Source organism: Chroicocephalus ridibundus, chromosome 5 (assembly GCF_963924245.1).
Source record: "Chroicocephalus ridibundus chromosome 5, bChrRid1.1, whole genome shotgun sequence".
Taxonomy (NCBI): domain Eukaryota; kingdom Metazoa; phylum Chordata; class Aves; order Charadriiformes; family Laridae; genus Chroicocephalus; species Chroicocephalus ridibundus.
In genome coordinates, this window is record NC_086288.1 from 66,810,029 (window position 1) to 66,830,799 (window position 20,771).

At 41.4% G+C, this 20,771-nt stretch overlaps 1 protein-coding gene across 7 annotated transcripts in view; it reads left to right on the forward strand.

The window, feature by feature from the left end:
• TBC1D1 (TBC1 domain family member 1) overlaps positions 1-20,771 on the forward strand; it is a 113,926-nt gene that overhangs the window by 13,595 nt on the left and 79,560 nt on the right. The window contains exon 1 of one of the 7 annotated variants that reach the window (XM_063335084.1): positions 19,053-19,304. The exons of the other annotated variants lie outside the window; for them this stretch is intronic. Within the exon in view, the coding sequence (XP_063191154.1) occupies positions 19,275-19,304 (30 nt within the window). The 5' untranslated portion in view covers positions 19,053-19,274. Of the gene's footprint in view, positions 1-19,052; positions 19,305-20,771 lie in introns of those variants that run through there. 7 annotated transcript variants of the gene reach the window in all.

A 20,771-nucleotide genomic window follows, 5' to 3' on the forward strand; every position in this document is an offset into this window, starting at 1 on the left:
AGTTTCCACTAGTCATAGATGCTGGACTTTCTTATACCTTCACCCTCATTCTGATGGGGCCTCGTGATTGAGTAATTTCTGCCTGAGAGAGGCTGAAGTATTTATGCGTATTCTCTGTAGGTGCTTGGGAATGTAGCTTGATTCAGTTATATTGCCTGCAGGGAGCTTATGAAGACTACTGATAGGTCATAGATAGAGATTATGCATGCTGTGTTGAGTAATGATCATGGAAGATGAGGAAAAATTAACTCTCCAGTAAATCTGTGCTTGTGGGATGCTAACTTCATCATAAGAATGCAGCTGTGTTGAACAGCTTAGCCAGAGTGAGCAGGCAGTGTAGGAGTGTGTGATGGCTTAAATGAAAACATACATGTTACCAGCCTACATATCTTCCCAGTGGCCTCTGGTCTGACATTTGCTTATGTTCTGCAGAAATGTGATGCTATTATCATCATCGTTGTTGTTGAAAACTATATACATTAAAAATTATTGGCATTTTTGTCCTACACTTCAGATGTGGTAGTCCGAAAATGTTTGGAACTGTAGGTGAGGTGTGCCGCTTCCTTTATGAGCTCATTCTCCACAAACACAGCACCGCTGTCCTGTAGGACACCTTGCTTTAGTGCGTCATTCACTCTGAGGAATGAGAGAGAGAGATAATGAGAAGCTAATGGCATACTGTCACAAGAATATCCCTCTCCAGCAGATAAAATGTAGCTAAAACATTACAGAGAAAGAATAATTTGTGTTTAGAAAAGGAATTCCATGTGCCATTATGTTGATCTTTCTTTGGTGTATCAAATTATTTGTTTTACATAGGTATGTTTAATCTTATTTGATGGATGTTTTGGCTGGCAAATGGAATACTGGTCACTAGTTTATCTGATGATGCCCTGGGCTAACTTAGGTTTAAGGCAGGTTAAGGTTATACTGTCCTTTATTATACTTTTATATTTATTGTAAATAAAGAATAACAGTTTAAATAGTTTCACAGGAGTCTGAGCCAAAGAGGGCATTCATTACCTCAGCCTTTTCCATGTCCTGTGCTCTATTCAGCAGCAGGCCCACATTTTCTTTAGTCTTCCTGTTGTCATTTATGTAGCTATAGAAGCCCTTCTTGTTGTCTTTGACATCCCCTGCCAGATTCAGCTCCAGGTGGGCTTTGGCTTTCCTAACCATGTCTCTGCATGCTCAGACAGTGTCTATATATTCCTCTCAGGTTACCTGTCCCTGCTTCCACCCTCTGTATTCTCCCTTTTTGTGTTTGAGTTTTGCTAGAAGCTCATCCATGCGGGCATTTTTACCTGACTTCCCGGTCATTTGGATGGACTGCTCTTGAGCTTGAAGGAGGTGGTCATTGAATAACAACCAGTTTTCTTAGACCCTCTTCCCTCCAGGGCCATTTCAAGGCCAAAATCTGCTCTTCTGAAGCGCAGGGTTGTGATCTTGCTTTTTGCCCTGTTTCTCAGGATCCTAAACTCCACCATCTCATGGTCACTGCAGCCAAGGCTGCCTTTGACCTTCATATCCCCAACAAGCCCTTCCATGTTGGTAAGTATGAGGTCCAGCAGAGTACCTATCCTCATCACCTCCTCTGTCACTTGTGTTAGCAAGTTGTCATCGATGCTTTCCAGGAACTTGCTGAATTGACTATGCCCTGCTGTGTTATTCTTCCAGCAGATACTTGGGTGGTTGAAGTCCCCCCCCACCATGGTCTGTAAAAGTGAGGCTACTTCTAGCTGTCTGTAGAGTGCCTCGTTCTTCCTGGTCACAGGGTAAAATAAATTCCTGTATGCAGAATAAAGGTCAGCAGACAGCCCTGTCACCTTTTTTTAGAAAAGCAGATGCTCAGAATGCTTGAATGTTCCTCCTTTTTCTTTCTGTGATGTGAACTGGAGGTTTAGAGGATTTGAGGGAGAGCCTAGAAACTTGAGCCTGATGTCTTGTAAGGAGAAATATTTCTGTGACATTATCAATGATCAATGCAGAACTAGAGTATGATGAAATGTAAAAAGTTCAGTTCAGGTTTTGAAAGGGTTAAGTTTAGTTCTTTTTTTTTTCTTCCCAAGAGTCTGGACACAAGTTGTCATAACAGCCTGTAATATATGCTTCTGTTTACCAGAACTGTTAATGCTCTAATGGCAAAACACTGGATAGAACTGTTTTTTTCTATTTTATAGAGAAATATTGCTTGTGATTTAAACAGGATCAGAGCTGCACAAGACATGCACAAGTCTGCTTGCTTCTTCTGAATCTTTGTTTTGTAGTCTTATAAATCAGGGACAGCTTTTGGCCCAGGAACGTTGCCATGAGGGTTGCAGTGTCCTTATGGTTGCAGTGGGCTGGGACACCTGCTGGAGACCCGAGCCTGCTTGTTGACTTTCCTTGTGCCAAACCTGCCCCCCAGCAGACATAGATAAGCCCCTTCTCTTTACACTGAGGAACTTTTTAAAATGTAGCACTTGCCCTGTTGAGCTGTTTGGTTACAACAGTGGTCTCGCCTTTTGTCAGAGGTCTTAATTTTTTTAGTCTACCAATTGCTTTAACAGTTACTATGTTTTTAAACAACCTTCACCTACTTTTATGAGTCACAATAGCTTATGCACTTAAGTAGATCATGCTGTATTACCTGGAATGCAGTACTCTCTGTTACATGTTGTTTGTGATCTGATTATGTGCTGGAGAAGCTGGTTTCAGATAATCAACACTTAGCTCTGTGAGGCTGCACAGAGCTGATGTTGCGAGTGAACTTCACATTATTCATCTATAAAAGGAATGGCAGAGGCCCAGTGAACTCTAAAGCAGTTGTTGTGAGGCTTAGCTTCATGACTGAGGATTCTTACACAACTTGTTTTTACATTAGACTGTAAGATACAGCCTCACTAAGTGTTTCATTTTTAATAGCACCATTTCCCTTTCTTAACAGAATTCAGGCAAGATAATTTTAAAGATAGAGGTGATATTTTTCTACTGTATTTTACTGCTTGATGAGTCTAGGGAGATTAAAACATGGTTCTACTTTTGCAAAAAGCATAAAACACTGAAACAAAATGAGGTAACTGGACTTATTTCAGTGCAACTGAGAGCTTAATTTGTCTGTTTTCTGCCCCCTATTCATATGCACTTTGGGGTGCGTGGGATCTACATAATTGCAAACTGCTAGCACTGCTTTTTGGTTTAGGAAGTCTCTCCTGTCTGTCAAATGCTAACTGGAGGAATTAATGTAAAAAAAAGAAGTAAAAAAATCCAACAGACCAAATGAAAAATCAAATACATATTTGTGTACGTACCTAGTCTGGTATATAAAGTAGGTCAAAGTTTAGCTGTGTAAATCGTAGTGGAGTGTCCTATGTAGTGCAAACAGCCGGCTGTGCTTTGGACACTCTCACAATTTATCAGACTTTATGCTTATCCTGAGCCTAGAGCTTAACTGTGACTACACCAGCTCTAGCCTGGGATCTGTTCAAAGGATTCATGTATGCGAACTCTTCTTTCAGGGGGCTTTAATGGCCAATGACCCTGTCCCTAGCAGCATTATCCCAAGCCTTTATGGGGCTCTAGTCAGACCCTAGAGTGACTCTGTGACATCCTGGCTCATTTAGGTGCTCCTGTGTTCGCCTTCGTTTTATAAAAAATATTGTGTGATTTCCCTCACCCTCATGTATGATTGCCACACGGAGGAAGTCATTTGTGCAATACCAGTGCCATTTCTTGACTTAAAGTCAGAGATAACGCCTTACCAAGGAAGATGAAATTAATCACATGGTTTGTAAAAAAAGATGCCTATTCCCACTCTTACAGTGGCAGCAACATAAAAAAAATATATTTTCTTGTGATTTCTTCAATCTCCTGAATCATACAGAAATTTCTGCTACAGAATGACTAATAAGATCTCTTACTGTGACTTCAACATTATAGTATTCCCTATCAGATGACAATGTTAGGGTATTTTTCAACTTTAATATTGAAAGTAGCTGTGTGTTACTTGTGCTGTCATGGGCACTTCATTTTAGAGCCGGAGTTCCTGCCAAGATTATTTATTCTTCCTTCACTTTTTCTGTTGGGGATTGTAGCAGAAATACAAAACAGTGGAACTGAGGCTTAGCAGATTTGTGATGGCTTCTCATCTGACTACTAACCATTCCTTTTGTCTTACAAGGTCTGATGCTTGTGGCCTGTGAAATCCAGTATAGGTGATTGGAGCCATAATATCCAAGCACCCTCCAGAGTTACAGTAGAGTTTCCTTCAGAAAATTCCTTTTCACATAGAGAAGAGCTTCCTTACGTATCTCCCAAAAGAAGCTCACTTTTAACATCTTAACCTAGTCTGAATCCAGCTTTTGGTGGCCTTGCAGTCTCGTGGTTGCTGACTTTCTCGTTATTACGCTGTGGTATCACTCAGTGAGGCAGTTCAAAGCAATTTAAGTATTCCAAAAGGAAAACTTATCAGTTTCAATTAAATTAGCATCCTAACCTGATCACAGAACTGTTTCATGAGCACCTACGTGAGAGTAAGGGAGAAGCAAGGCTACACTTCCTATAGCAGAGAGAAGGCCGGACCTCAGATCCCTGATTCAGTCAGTTCTTAAATTGCCATGGGATTTTAGTTCAAATGTAATATCTGATTATTTAGTGAGGAGATCTAATATCTGTCCTCTGTCAAAAGAGGCAGTTCCGTTATTCTTTTCTCTTCTGTTCCATCCCTTGATGTACGTTCTCAGTGTTTTCCCTTGTGCTGGCATTGATGTTTTCCCAGCTTCATGTTAAGCTGCTCTAGGGGCTAAAGTAAAAAAATAAAATTGCATTCTGCTCCAAACCAACTCAGTGCACTTTGCTAGATCACCTTAGGTGTTTTGTCAAATTCCAAGGTGACATAAATTTGGAAACTAAGGTGAGAACATAATGTACTTTGGGACAAATTTTTCCCGGTGCTTTCACAAGCAGATGGTGGAAGTAAATTGCAGCACCAGAGGTACTCCAAAGGGACTGGGCTATGCGGCAGGGGATGTTGTTTCTTTGTGTGGTGACATAGATCCTAAAAGTAGGGCTATGAGGATGGAGGTGCACCGGGAGACTTGCAGGCTTACTTAGCCTTTGTACACAGAGCCACCTAGACAAAGTGTCACAGACTTTGAAGTCTGTCCTGACGCATTGTGTAAAGAGAAATCACTGCATACCTGCCCAGTGAGTCTAAAGATGGAGTAGCCTTGCTCTAAGAAGACATAAACAGCACAAGAACAGTCTGCATGCTGGTAAATATCTTCTTACAGTCTTGTGTCTGTTCCTTTTATGGTATGGGAATGGAAGGCTTTTAGTACATTTACATGATTTACATCAAATTGTCTTAAAATTACTAGTGAACCTGCCCCTGAGGGTTTGAATGTGTTGTGAAATCCTGTCATGTGACAATTTCTTCATTTTTGTGGCTTCAGCCTCACTCTGGCACTAACTTTCTGGTACTCAACCGGTGCTCTATTTATTTCACTTTCTCAGCTGGAATAATTTCTTTCTGCTTTGCTGAGCAATACCCTCACCAAGAAATAAGTTAACTCTCTGTCACCAACTTCCTAAACTTTGCAAGAGTTTGATTTTTTTCAAATTTGATTGAAAAGCTTGAAGATACCTTAGTGTGGAAGATGAATGTGAAAATTTGAGAATTTGTTGAATCCACACAGTTCTCAAAGTACAATGTAGGTCTTCAGTTGAGAGGCTATGTTTATCCACACCCTACCCCAGCACTAAACATGTTAAGTTCTCCAGCTTCACAAGTGGTAACAATAACAAAACTAGTATCAGCAAAGTTATTCAGCACAACTTACTGTAGTGTAGTAAAATCTGCTTTCTGCAAAGGCGTTGGATGCAATACGCACAAAGTAAGTGAATGGGTCTCCTCGCTGCCTTGCAGCCTGGTTGGACCTACACCTTCAAACCAACTCACAGTCAGCAGAAAATTCCAGGCAAATAAAAAAGAAAGTATGAGTTGCACCTGTGGAAAAGTTCTGGGTGAGAATGAATGTAGAAACCCAGGATGCATATACAGAACTAAGAGTTCAGAAAATACTGATTTATAGCAACATTGAATATTAAGCCAAGTGTATGATACTACTAATAGGAATAATGAGTTATAAAGGAACTCCAAAGTATTTGCTGCAGTTACCCACTGCTGTGGCTTGCTGAAGTTCATTTGAGACTAGAGGATGTTGGGAAGAATGCTGCCTTATTGACCTCTAAACACGAGTCAGAAAGTCTAATTTAGATTCAGTAGATGGGTTTTATTTTTCATTTAATTAATTTATGATCTTAAGGAATATAAAGTATGCACAGTTGTGATGTTTTTAAATTAATTTTGTGGGTACATGGTGCAGTGATAATTATACGCAATTTAAAGCCAGAAAGTATATTTTGGAGAGAAAAAAGAAAACCTGCTTTGAAAACGAACAGTTTTTAGAAAAATCAGTCTTGCCTAATACAGTGTTACTTATTGTGGTGTACAGTACAATACCATATTGATGACAGTATAATTTAGTCAGTGAAAGAGAACATTCAAAGTGTGTACACTCTGTTTTTAAACAAGTGGGAAGATAGCTTTTTTCCAAATATATGAATAAACAAAGGCCATATCTGCCATGTAGGTTAGTACAATCTCTCCAGACAGACTCAAGAGTGGTTCTGTCAGGAATGAGATTGTAGGACTGTGTCTTACACCAGTGCTTTTTCTTCAGGACTAGTGAAAACAAAACCTTTCTATTTTCTCTGCTTCACAAGTTTCTGTGAAAAGCTTGGGCTTTAGCTCACTTGGAGCTACTTAAACATGGACATTCATGTTCAAGCAATTGTATTTTCATTTTTTCAGATTATAAAGTGGCCCTAATGGACAAATTCAAGGCATACACATTAAAATATGAAGATGCCAATTCATAAATTATGATACCGAGTAAATCACCTTCCTGGAATAGCTCCTTACTTTTCCATGCAATCAGCTTTTCATTTTGAGTTTTGCCTTCATTCGGCTGATATTTATGCTGTGCCCTCAAGGTCATCAGATGTGGACTCTTTGGCTGTAGTGAAGCAGAAAAGCAAAGCAGAGGAGGCATATATAACCGCTGTATTTACTTTAGCAGCACAATCTCCCATCTCGTTATATGTCAAAGTGAATAATGTTAACAAATCACTGTCGTAAAATCAGTGCTTTCCCTTGCCCGGTGTAGACGCAGTTGTTCTATATTTCTGTTTTTTTACCCTCTCTGTGGACATCAAGTTATGGGAAGGGCTGTGGGAAATATTTTCTTAAAGAATGATTTGTGTGACTGGACAAATACAGGCTTAAATGGATATGCGTGTCTGCCCTAAAGGTTGATCATCGAGGATCTGATACAAGGATTGAGTGGATAATGCCAGTTTATACTTGGTTTGTCCTTTGTATGAAACTGCTGGTTGATGTGGACTTCTCCTTTCTTTCCCACCCTCCCCCCACTTTTCCCAGGGTGACAGTAATTGAGATCTATTGCTGGTCATAAAAACAGCTTTGCTGCTGGTGATTCCTCTTGCATTGGGTTAAGTTTGATCTTTCTACATAACTGATTGAATGCTTTTCATTTGGAAGCTTCTTGTTTCAGGCTTTAAAAGAGCCCCCCAAAACTAGTTTCACACATGCAGAATGTACTTAAAAATTGTATTCTTAGTAATCATGATGTTCTGTGGCTTGTTGAGTTGCTTTGTTGCTTATATGCTGTGCTTCTAATCACAACATACAGAACTTTCACAGGAAGAGAGAATAAAAGATAAAATTCATAAATCTTTGAATTTGGGATTTCTGGAGGCCACATTCAGCACAAAGGTGAAAAACAGAGCTTGCAGCTAATATCTGGTAGTGTATTTTACATCTAAACCTTTGGCTAACTGAAATGGAGATATTTCTTTAAGAGCCTAAAAATCAAATTGTACGTAAATCCTACTTCTGAGTCTTTGATGCTGAAAAGCTGTATGCACTTAAAGTTCAGACTAGTTCCATTGAAGACAATGGAAACACTTGCAATAACGATATTGAACATGCTTGTAGACGCTTGCTTGGTTAGCACCTATAATACCTAATATATTATTCTGCTTGGTTTTATCTTCATTTTTTTCCAGTGATAGTTATGTTGTTCATATAGGAAAAAATGGTTTCCAATTTCTGTAGTTAATGAATTTAGAAAAATTTTTGATGAAACAGAAGCACTTTTAAAAAAGAACAATGATAACTATAATGCATTAGCATATTCAGGGTGACCACCATAGTTGATTCAACACCACTATTAAGAAAATTGTCTTTCTTTGATTAAAAATGCAAATGAAAGTATGACATATGTCTAGAAAGCAATAATGTACTGAAGTCTTAAGAACAGCAAAGTGCCATTCATCACTTTTGATTCTCTGCTGAATACTAAAACCCCATTCTAATGTGCATGTGCAAGTACAAATAGCGTTGGTCCCTGTGGAGATCTCTAATTGGAACTGAACTTGGAGGCATTTCTAGAAGTTGTGTTAAGATGTCAGGATGCTTTAGTTTGACCTACAGTCCAGCAGCAATGAGACACTTTCATTTTCCTGGTTTAAGTGCATATTTCAAAATGCACAATAGTGGATAATGATCTACCGGAACGAGGCACCCCGATTCCCAAAGCAGGACCGGGATTTCGGAGAGGAAGCAGTTGCTTCTGAGGAGCTCTGTGCGCTATTTCTGCTTCCACACTGCACTGTACAGCATGTCTGCCAGTAACATTTTCATACATAGTCAGGCCCTTAGAAAGTTTCTCTAATTGCAGGAAGTGAACTTCGTTGTTCTTAAAAGGGATTAGTCCCCGGAGTGCATAACTCCTTCCTCCCCTCCTCCCTTCACAACAGTTTGCAGATTCACCCTGGTTTAAGATGAGGTGTTTAAGTGCCACTTAGTGGCTGTCCAGAGCAAATGTAAGACACTGCGAAAGCTGTCACAGTTTACACCTCTCCTGCTGTTTCTTTCCACCAGCAGGGGAATTCCTCACCTTATTTTAGAGAGATTGAAAGCTTAATCTAAAACTGGTTGAAATCAATTAAAGGACCCTGGTGGGCTTTCGATAAGAATTTCAGTACTATCATTCCCATTTTTTCTTTTTTTTTTTTTCCAAATTGTCCTTTTAAAGTTCTGTTTGGGTTCTTTCAGTGGTTTTTTTTGGCAATAAATGCCTGTAAAAGTATTGTAATGAGTTGATACTTTACGATGCAGTGAGCTAGCACAAGAACCAACAGTAAGTAAAGGTACTGTCTCTAGAACTGAAATACTAGTGTTCCTGGTGTTTATTCTTAGGTATTAAAATTCACAAAACAAGGCATGTGCTTAAGTGGGATTAGTGTTTGGCATCAGCTGATGTTCTGGGATGTCTCAGTTCCGCTCAGCAGAATATCTGATAGATGTGAAAACATCAGCTCTCAGTCATGGTCTTAGATATAACATGCTTTTATCTGGTAAGGACCGAAGTTTCTCTTCTAGAAACTTGCAGGACTTCAGAATGTTCTTTACATGTATATTATTAACCCCATAATGAACTAGGTACATCCAGGGGACAACAAACCTCAGAGTGCGTGCATTGCTTGTGTGCAGGCTTCCTTTTTACTGGAGGTTTGCAGTGGGCATTCCGTGGGTAGGTTGTGTACTGCAGAAGGCACGCTTCAAGTTTTTCTTTAAAATGAAATTTTTTTTTGCCGGTGTTTTAGTTTTTGTATTCTAATAGATTATCCATATGCAAGCTAGGATTGGAAGAGTCAGAAAAGTTCCCAGGAACCACAAACAAAAAACCCACAGGTTTCTGATTCATAGGTACATTTCTTGTTAAAGTTACAGAATACAAACTGTCAAGGTCTCAGGAGAAATACCTTCATGCAAGTTGAGACTGTGCACTTCCAGCAAGCCATATAAAAGCTACGTATATGGCAATGTTTCCTTACCGTCAGTGACCTGGCGTTTATACACACACATACTCACACGTATGCCAGTCTCTTCTGGAAGTCTTGATGCCAGCTTGAGACATCAGCTGAATGAGACTTCCAGGCAGCAGCCTTAATGGGAGTTCCGTCCCAGCTGGTTGTGGGTGAAATAAAAGCATGTGTATGGGGATGACATTATGGATCTACAATGAGAGAATGTAATATTTGATTCTTACTTTTTTAAGCTCTTGCTGTTTGGTTGTATATTACAGCTTTTTGCATGTTAGAAACAAAATGTGAAAGTTAATTGAAGCTGGCCTACATTCTATTCATAAATTATGATTGAAACCAACAGGAGACTGGAGAATTTGTTATGTTCTGGGGTAAAAGACGCTGCTCAGCTAACTTTTAAGGTTCACTTAATTCATTTGTCTTTGTGCCTGTGAACACATTGAAATATGTGAGGTCAGACTCACAAGTTGCAGTGGTATCTGAATTTATCAGATGGCTTGAGTGAAGACTTCAGCTGTCCAGTCCGTGTGTCCAGCTGTGTGCAGGTTTCTCCTGGAATGCCATAATTCCCTACTGGTACTGGGAATACCCGGGAGGGAGGAAATGGCAGAATTGGCCCATGATTGTTTTATTGTAACTTTCTTTTCCTTCTTATTCCTGAAAATATGTACAGTTTTCCCAGATTTTACCTGCTCCAGGAGTCTTACGTGAAATGATGCAGCTATCTAGCATTCTCAGTGATAAGACAGGGTTAAAGAAACCTGAGCAAGGGAATGCATTGGGTCTGTGTGGATCCATGGTCGTGGTCGTGAGAGAGCTGACTCGGCGTGTGAAGGCTTCCATTGTTCAGGCAGAGGAGCGGAAGCGCAGTCAGCACATGTGGCCGAAATGTGCAGTGGTGTCTTACAGTAATATATCCTGAGCCCTTTGAAGCGATGCAGCTTTATCAAAACCACAAAAGAGCCGTAAGGACAGATCCTGTTGCTACGTTTTAAAAGTCTCTGTGTCATGTGTCATATTTCACAAATGTTTTCCTGCGTGTTTTTAGGAGTCAAAGTGGAATTGGCGTAAAATAACTAGATGTGGAATGTTGTTTGTAATGAAACCAGGAGCTGCAAACTTCTGAACGGAAAGCGAACTGAATCATGGGGGAAGTGGGTTTTTTTCAGATTGGTAGAGGCAGTGTTTGAATCTTGATTTTAAAGATGGTTTATTGCCATTTTGTGGCTTTTGCTGTAAGTGAAAGACAGGAAGACTTAGACAAAAATATATAAAATGACCAGAGCAAAAGCATCCACATCATTGCCAAAGATACACTCAATGGGTTAATAAGCCCTGAGAAGAGGGTAGGAAGGGAAGAGATAAGAAACAGTAAGTTAAAAGTGTGTGCAAGGGAACATTGCTGATAAAATTTTCCACTTTCAAGACAGCTGAGAAGGAATACAATCAACAGCACAACACAGCAAAATAAAAATCGCAGACAATTTAATAAAAAAGTAGGTTTATATGCACCATACAAAATTACCGTACATGCAGATTATTATGTTAGTAGATTCCAGTGGTATTCGCAATTCCACATTACACAGGAAATACCTAGGGAAGGACTGTGCTGCAGCTTTGCTGTAATCAGAGGGAAGGCTGGTGATGAGAAGCAGCGCACAGCAAGGGCCAGACTGGTTCCTGACTGCACTTCTCCATCGGCTGCGAGGGGCTGCTGCAGCTCTCAGCAGGCTGCTGTAGTTCTCCCACCAGGAGTTTGTCCAAGAGCATCCCAGAAGGGTGGCTTATGATATGAGGGCAACATTACAGAAATTAAAATTTCTTCAGCTTGATTCTGGAAAAGAACAGGACAATGTGGTATACGTTTTCTCTTTTTGTTATCTACATTTAAGATGTGTGAGGATATGATAGCAACTGGTCTGTGATTTTAGTGGGGGTGGGATTGGATGCTTCTTGGATGAATAGCTTTTACACCCAGATGCTTATCATATGTAGATTGCAATATAGCTCCATTGACTGTAGGTAAGTTCTGGATGCTACACCTGCTGAAAGATAAACCTGGACTAATATTTTTTTATTGTTAAGCTCTTTCCAGCAAAACCAAAAATATTATGGGTTGGGGGTGGAATGGTTAACACTTGAAGTTTTATTCTAACTGTTGATTTTTTTCAGTTTACTGAAATGGATGTTGCTTTAGAGTATCTGAACTACAGTAAAAGTCCAGTGGAATCTGTGTACTGCCTATGGGGATTGCGGCTGAATACAGTTATGAGAAATCAATGCTGTTAGAAATAGATTTATTAAGTTATTAAGTAAATTGCGGAGAACTGAGAAGACTGGCTACTTTTTCTGGCTCTCCATACCATGGAACTCAATACACTTTCCTACTCTCCTACTGTTGCAACTGAAGTACACAAAATAATACGCTTAGGAAGTGGGACTTTTTTGTGTTTATAGTTAATCATATGAACAAAGAGCTAGGCAATAATGCTGTAAAACTGTGCATAGAAAATTGCTTATTTTATATTATTCATTACTAGAGTGTTCTAATATGCTAAAGTGAATATGGACATCTTAACTAACATGAAGTCCCATGTAATGGAAATAGGCATTCATTATATATGTATCTCCCATAGCACATGGAGAATCGATACATTTTATAATTATGTTTTGATTTTAACCAGTCAAGTGAGAGTTGTCATTTTCTGTTCATAGTCTGGTTTTCCTCCACACTTTCTAGGCTTTTTTTTTACTATGTAACTTATCCATTATTTGAAGTAGAAGTGCTTAGTATTTAATTTTTTTTTCTTTGTGGGGTGGTGCTTCTCCACAAAGGAAATGAGACATATTTTCAAATGAAGTGTCTTTCTTCCTATCTGAGTAACTTGCATTAACCGCATACGTTTCAAGATCAAGGAACACTTTAAGTATAACCTTTAATTAATTGCATTTCAGAAAATACTTCTTAAACTTTTAGAGGTTTGTTTTCTCCTAAGACTTTTCAGTGCTTGCCACAGGGAAGCGGCGGGAAGCTTGAGGTAAAGGGTGCAAAGTCCTTCCACGGCCATATATCTAGTGCCAGGGGACTTTAATCCCCATTTAATTCTCACATCCTTCACGTCCAATTGTCAGGGGGATTTTTAAAATAAGCAGTCCTGCATCATTAATATTTTACCGTTTATGCAGTTGTGTCAGGGTGTGTGTGCAGGTGTGTGTCATCCCTGTGGCGGCTGCTGCTCTCTCCCCCAGAGCCACTTCAGCAGCCTGGGGAGCTCAGCTACTTGTCCCTCAACTTGGTGACACTGAGAACACCAAAAAATATTGCCCAGCAGGGAGAAAAACGGGAGGTTTCCAACTGTTTCAGCCACAGTCAAGACCTAGTTGGTGATCTCAAGGGCTCAACCTATGTCTTTGTCACTGAACACTGGGAGCCTCCCCATTTGTTTTGAGCTCTGTAACCTGCTTCTGCAGTTTGCTCTGCCTGTCCTCCACTCTTCCTGCTCCAGTTTCACAGCTGTCAGGAAACCCTCTGTCACAAAATAGAATAAATGCATGGAACCTCTGATGTCTCTGTGTGGCAATTCCCCACTATGTGCTGAGTTTCCCCCGTCGCTCATTTGCCACAATGTCCTTGTGGGTTTTTTGCATCCAACTATTCAGATCAAAGTGATCTCTTCACAAGTCTGCCTGGACTTATCTGCAGATTCAGGCTGTAGCTTTTTGCTCATTTATAGAGATCTCATCGGTTGATCACAACTGGATCACTCAGCAGCGCACATTTGATCTTGGTGAATCGCAGACATATCATCATGCTTGAGCGGAATTAGTCAGAACCTATGGCAAAGTTCCTGACAGCTTTAAGCATTTTTTTTTTCTGTCTGTGGGAAGACAAAAAATACTCAACCCAGCATAAAGCTTGCCAATCCAAAGTTTACTCATCAATTTTTTTGGAAGTGTTTGAAGTGGCAGGATGATTTCAGTCCAGATGAGTGTTTTGCGTCAGATGGCCTTAATGTTTATGAATGGGCACTAGCACCCTAAAGCTAGATTGTGTTTATTGTTACACTGATTACAAATAACTTTGGTTACCTCTCTTTCTTTGTGTCTTGCGTTCCCTCTCTACCTGAATTTTGTGGGTACTTTTGGCATGCCTCATGTTAGTTAGTCAGATACCGTACATCTAAAAGTGTCTTCTTATCAGCTTCTCCTGTAGCCCGCTTCAGGTGTTGAAGGTAAAGCAAATTTTCTCTGGTTTTAGATTTTCTGTAACACTCATCCTCAGGCGAAGAGAGGTCCCTTACAGGATGGTGCGTTCTGCATCCCATAAGTAATATTTTCTCCAGTCCCAGATAGCCAATTTTGGCAGATAGCCAAAATGCTTCAGTCTACACTCTTAACACACCAACAGCATGAAGAAGATTACCCAAAACATTGTAATTTCTGTTTCCACTGAGTATCTGGAAACCACCAAGAAGCTCATCCCATTTCTTTGGCAGGAGCTGGATTTCAGCTTTAGCATGGATGTGCAGCTCAGGGCAGTGGTCTCATCTGCGCTTCGTGTTAAGAGTTTTTTTTCACTGCCAGTCAGTGGTTACCTGTCAGATCTTGCTCTTGTCTCTCATCAGGGGGCTGGTGTGGATCTTATTTGGTAAGGTAGTTTGGTTTTGTGATTAATCTTTTATTTTATTTTGTATTGAGAAAAAAGGAGTTTGGTTATAGTTTGTCCAAAAAAAGTAACAAAGCTCAGTCTTTTCTTCACCACAGTATCTTTTCAGAAGGCAGCTAGTCAGGCTTGATTGAGTCTTTGGATAGGATGAAATCCAGAGGATTCATTACTCTCTTCCTTCAGTGGATCCAGATGAATCATTTGTTGCATCTTGCATCGTATGGATGTGTGATAAAAGTCTGGGGTTTCCTTAAATAGACATCTTTGTTTTGGTATCTTTTAATACACCTTTATCTAAAATCCAAAACATTATTACATTTTGAATTCACATGGCAAACAATACTCTCACAGTAGTTACTTTCTTTCTATCTTTCTCCTCTCATAAAGTAGACACCATCTGGCCTGCTACCTGGAATGGGAAGGGATGAGACAAGACTCAAGGAAGTCCTAATGAATGGTTAAAACTAAGTAATAAAAGATAGAAATTGTGGGTGTTTTTAAATAAAGGCCAAATATGGATACTGGTAATTACTGGCAGGCATATTCCTTTCTTGCATTTTTTTCAACTGAATTTACAAAGACCACCTTGTGTACAGAGAAAGAAGAGAGAAATTAAACTTGTAACAGTGAATGTGGGCAGAAGGGAATTCACAAGAAGTATAGCTGATAAAACATGTTTAAGTACAATTCAGAGGGAAAAGCTTCAAAAGGGTATGGGGTCTGCTGTAAAACCACCACCAGAGTTAACACAAAAGCAACAGGAGAGGCCAGTTCTCAGGTAATACAGTTGTGGCTATACCCCTAATGCAACTTCTGAGATGTCATTCAGCGGTGACATACTGTGAAGACTCTCAAAAATATTTATAGCCATTAAACCTAAAGAAAGCTGAAATCAGAGCAGAATGAGTCAGAAAATATTCCTCTTTTGAGTTAAAAGGTTGACGGCAGCCTCCTTTCTTCTTAGTATTTCCTTATATTTCACATCTCTTCCCTTATCTCCAAATGGTTTCTTTTAATGGAGAGAGCTTTGTTGCAGGAGAAATAATGGGGGTATTTGTGGATGTGTAAATTTATGAAGGACATCTGTAAAACTGAAAGATCATCTTTCTGACGATGTAAGCTTTAAGTTGTGGCTTTGAAGTATTTTAATTGCTACTATTTTAAAAACAGCCACAAATATCTTGCTAATATTTTCCATGATAACATGGAACAGTTCATAGGAATGAGGATTTTGTTTTGTTTTTTAGAAGATCATACACTTAGATAAGATGGTGTCAAGTGCTACTTACTGTTTATGCAATACAGATGTTATTCCCTGGCCCTGAATTTTTCCATTTACCCAAAATGGATATATGGTGGTTTTGGAGAGAGAGCTATTGCACAAGCCAAACTTAAAATAGAAAAATACAGAGGTTCTGTTTTTAGAAAGTTGAACATCCTGAAAAATGAATGCAGTTATTGTTCCTACTATATTACTAAATCTATCTTTTTTGGAAGGTGAGCAGCACAGTGACCTTTTCATTTACAATGAAGAATTTAATGCATTACCAAATGTTTTTATATCTGAACACTTAAGCCTAGCTGCCAGTTGTTGCCCAAATGCTAAAGAGTGCCCATTCCTTCTTCCTTCAAGGTTGGAAGATGCATCTCCATTTAACATTTGAACTAAAGCAGAGAGGGCGGTGATGTAGCATGCCTGAAAGTCATGTTAACAGCAGAAGCTGGAATTCATTCACTGCTACTCTGTCTCATAGTTCAGTGTCTTCACCACAAGACGACTCTTCCTCCCAGTCCTATAGAAGCATGTAGAAGGTTTCAGCGTGCATTTAAAATCATATAGACATCACTATAACAATTGCATGCAACAGGTTTAGAAGCTAAGTAGTGTGAAGTGACACACTGGGGATGGCTCTTTGAGCCAGCTGCAGTCAGGGCGAGAAGCCAGATCTCCTGCCTCACATCAGCATTTAATGTGGACTCAGAGATGTGTGTGTTGTTAGTTTAAAACTGTGGAAGGGTGCCAGTCAGGAAGGAGGAGCTGGAAAAACTCTTAAGCAGGCAGGATCTCCTCAGAGAAAGGGGAAGAAATAATTATTTAGAAATAATATTGTTCACAGTGTTAGAGAAACGCAACTCTAATGCTACCACCAAATAGTGGATATGCTGTACAGCTGTAAGCAGCACATAATGAGGAACATTCTGCCTTGCTCTTGCCCTCAGTTGCTCTATGAAATAAAAGCAGACCCAGTTCTGTCCTGCTAGTGGTCTTCTAAGGTGCCTATTTAAAGCCCTGAGAACAGATGCCATTTATTCATGTATGTGCTCTATACATCATGAACCGTAGCAGCAGTGAAAATTTGTCACTCTCATCATGCCACTAAACCTTTAAAGCCCAACACCAGAGTGTGTTGGTCATATTTAGTCATTTATTGGGCTTATGGCTAAGAACATCCATGCAATCAAACTGTCCGTGGCCACTATCGTAATGACAGAACGAGCTGTTGGCCGTCCTTGTGAATCACCTCTACTTTAATCTGTAGAACTATTTGAAAATGGATCTCTATTCTCTTTTTATGAAGATAGGAAATGTGTTTGTTATGGCTTTAATTCCAATAACTGTAATGTTGATTGTAAGTTGATTAAAAACTGTCCGGACTCTCCAGACAGGGCTCTCCAACCATGAGAAGGTCACCATAAGTAAGTTGCATGGTGGTTTATTAGCTCATATTGGTTACTGTTTTGTGGCTCCATGGCAAGTGTTGCTCAGGAAAAGGATTTCAAATTCCTGCATCATATTTCTTCCCCTGATTAGCTGTGTGTCTTTGAAAAAGCCAATGAAACTCATCAAGACTTAACTTTACAGATGGGTAAACTGGTATTTAGCTAGAGAGTGCTAACATCCAGTGGCAGCAGATTTCCCCAGTCCCAACCACCACCAGCTCAGCTGTGTCACAGCGCTGCCATGCACCAGCTCATGCATCCACCATGGTCAGATTCCTCCGTTCTCAGACTATCAGCGATGCATTGGCCATGATAGGGACATCACGCTTCACTGGCACAATCCTTTGTTTTGTGCCACCTTTTCTGTGTAGGTGCTACTGTTCTGGGTTGTTTTGTGATTCTCTGTTCCTCGGGAGGAAGTGGATGGAAGTGCCATGCTTAGGTACTGCGGATGCCACAGGTATGACCTGAGAAGAACTGCTTTTGTGTTGCCCCCTCAGACCACTGTGGCCCATTACCACACACACAGCACTACAGCACTCACCCGCACAGCGTTAGGTGGTGGCACAGCTCTCTCAGGTGGTGGCACAGCTCTCTCGGCAGCTGTCTCCTTGGCTTTCTGTGAACAAAACCCAGGGCTGCAGGATCATGCCATCTGGGGCAGGGGCTGAAACCACCCCTTATCTGCTTCAATCAGCTGTGAGATTGGCTCTGCTTCTCCCCAGCCCCTGTGCGAGGGTGTCACTCTTGTGCTCCAGTGGACATTCAATAACTTCGATGAGCGGGACAGTGTCAGCTCTAAACCTGGAGATTATTCCTTCAGCTCTGAGCATTTAAGTGCAAGCACACGCGGGACACACTCCCAGTGGGATGACAGTCTTGGTGAAAGTGTGTTTGGGCAAAGCGAAGAGCCAAATTTGGCACTTCAACATGTTACTTTGGTTGAATTTTATTGGGAAGAAGCGCAGGACAGACCCCTATGCTTTCCTGTTATGATTTTGCAATCATAATGTTTTTATGAGATGATGGAAAATAAGGGGCTTTTTGTTTTTGTACCAGTAGATTATTTTCTGTGAAATCCCAGCCTTTTTTTCCCCCACTAGTTCCGTGCCCTTCCTCCAAACTGAGGAAAATGAATTGTTTTCAGGCAGCCCTACAGAGTAGGCGTGTGTGTTCACAAGCAGTCCAGCCAGAGCGACAACAGGAATGAACACCTTTCCTGTCTGGGTGGCACGTACCATCCCTTGACCTGCCAGAAACACCCATACTAGTGACTTCTGCCATGCTGGGTTTTTTCATTCTCTTCTTCAACGGCTTATTTCTGGAAGCAGAGCTGCGAGTGTGCGATATCAAATGCCATTACCTAACATGAATGGCGAGCCTGACTGCAAGTGTAACGCTTCCCAGTGGTTTCAAACAGATGATTTTTCACTCGATCCTTTAACGTTAAGCATGCCTTCCATGCCCGCAGATTCCCAGAAAGTTACAGCGACCGCCTGGAATTTCTGGGTGGTTTGTTTTGTTTTGTTTTTCAAAAAAATAGTTGCGAATCCTGCCGTTTGCGCTGAATTACGTAAAAGGGCAACGCGATGAGGTAGCGAGCGAGCTGCCGGTGGACCAGCCCCGCTCCCTTCCCGCCTTCCCGGGGCCGGGCGGCCGCAGTCCGGCGCGGGGCTCCCGGCGGAGGCGGAGCGCGGCGGAGGCGGGAGGCGGCCCCGAGCCCCGGCCCCGGCCCGGCCCTTCCTTTCCCTTCCCGCCCCGGGAGCCTCCCCGGTTCGGCCAGCTCACGGTCCGCCGCCGGCCGGTGCCCGGAGGCGGCCGCGGGGAGACTTTGTGAGGCCGGGGGCTGGCTCCCCTTCCCGGCACATGAGGCGGCGGAGAGGAGCGGCCGGAGCCGGGGATCGCCGCCGGCCGCCGCGCCGGAGCTCGTAGGATGTCACCATTGTTCAGCTGGGTGGCTAAGGTAGGCGGTGCCGCGCCCGCCGTCCTCCGCTCTCGGGAAATAAAAGTCCAGCCGAAGAGTTTGCAGATGTTCGCGTTTAATTTCAAGGCGAGTCGACCCTCTGTGTGGGAAGGGAGCGGAGCCGCGCTGTATTGTTCAGCCGGGAAAAAGGAGAAGCACTCACAGCGAACAGGAAGGGAAAACCGATTTAACTCAGGGCTTGGGTTGGGGGGTTAAAAACGAAGCTGCAGTTGTGGCCGGCTGTCCTACCTTGGTGCGGATCTGTAGAAGGGGAGAGCCGTAACTAAAACTGCACGGAAGGTGGGGTCTTGCTGCCTGCTCTAACACTTGTGTGCCTTGGAGGACGTGTTAACAGGACTCCCGCTGTTTCTTTTGGACTTTTTTTCCTGGTTTTTGTCATACTCTGAATTTATGAAGAACAATAAGCTAGCTTTTAATGGGGGGCTTACGTGTTTAAGTATGACAATGTGCGTGTCGTGTGATGGCTTCTACCTCTGTGTGTCTAGGGCTTCAGTAGGATCTCCCACTGTAACTGTGAAATTACATATGGATGCAAGGCAGTACTGATGCTTAAAGAATTCCAGAATATAGTTGTGAGCCAGTGTTTCAAAAAAAAAATATTTTTTTTTCCAAACTAACAGTCATTCCGAATTTAAAATGACCTGTCTGTTTTATTCTGTCATAAGGCACAGTAGAAAGTGCAGGAGAGGACAAGTGGGTGAAGCAGAGCTGCACGACAGGCAAGAATTAGGGGTTCCTTGGCAGAATTAGCTGGGGAAAAAAAGACAACTGTATCTTGAAGATAAACTAACAGGCAGTCTAGTCCACTAGGCAGACCACAAAAAAACTGGTTCTCCCTTCTGTTTTGCCAGGTGTAAATGCTCAGTTACTTAATCATTGTTATGCATCTCTGTCCCTGAATATATAACAGGTGAAATACCTACCCTGGGAAGATGGTAAGAGGGAAGTGCTTGATGCCTGACTGTGTTACCTTCGTTCAGGATTTGTTCTATTCTGTCTTAAAAGGAGCCTGCTTAACTTTAGCCATGCCCTGGAAAATAGAAATTTATCCTTTGCTCTTCCCACCTGGCTTTTTTCCCCTCTGTTTAAATAGCTACCAGGTGGGGCTCTTATTAAAGTAGTTCCTTCTCCTGTCATCACTGTGTCTGGCTCGAGAGCGATGTAGGGCTTGATTTGCCATGTTATCCGAGGGAATGCACCGGCTGATTTCCATGCCGACTCCTACATATGTGCCAATCTCCTATACAGGTGGCTGCTGTCAAAAATGAGTGATGCTATTGAGTAAATACTTCAGGATGCCACTAAGGGGTGGCCCATTTTCCCCCTAGTTGTTCACTTGTCAGCTGGACAAAGCAGCTAGTCAGAGAGGAGTTAGTCTTGGAGGAGTTACAAGGCAGAATTTGTAGCGTGCAGACTTGGCCACGTTTCTAGAGAGAGTAACAGAAG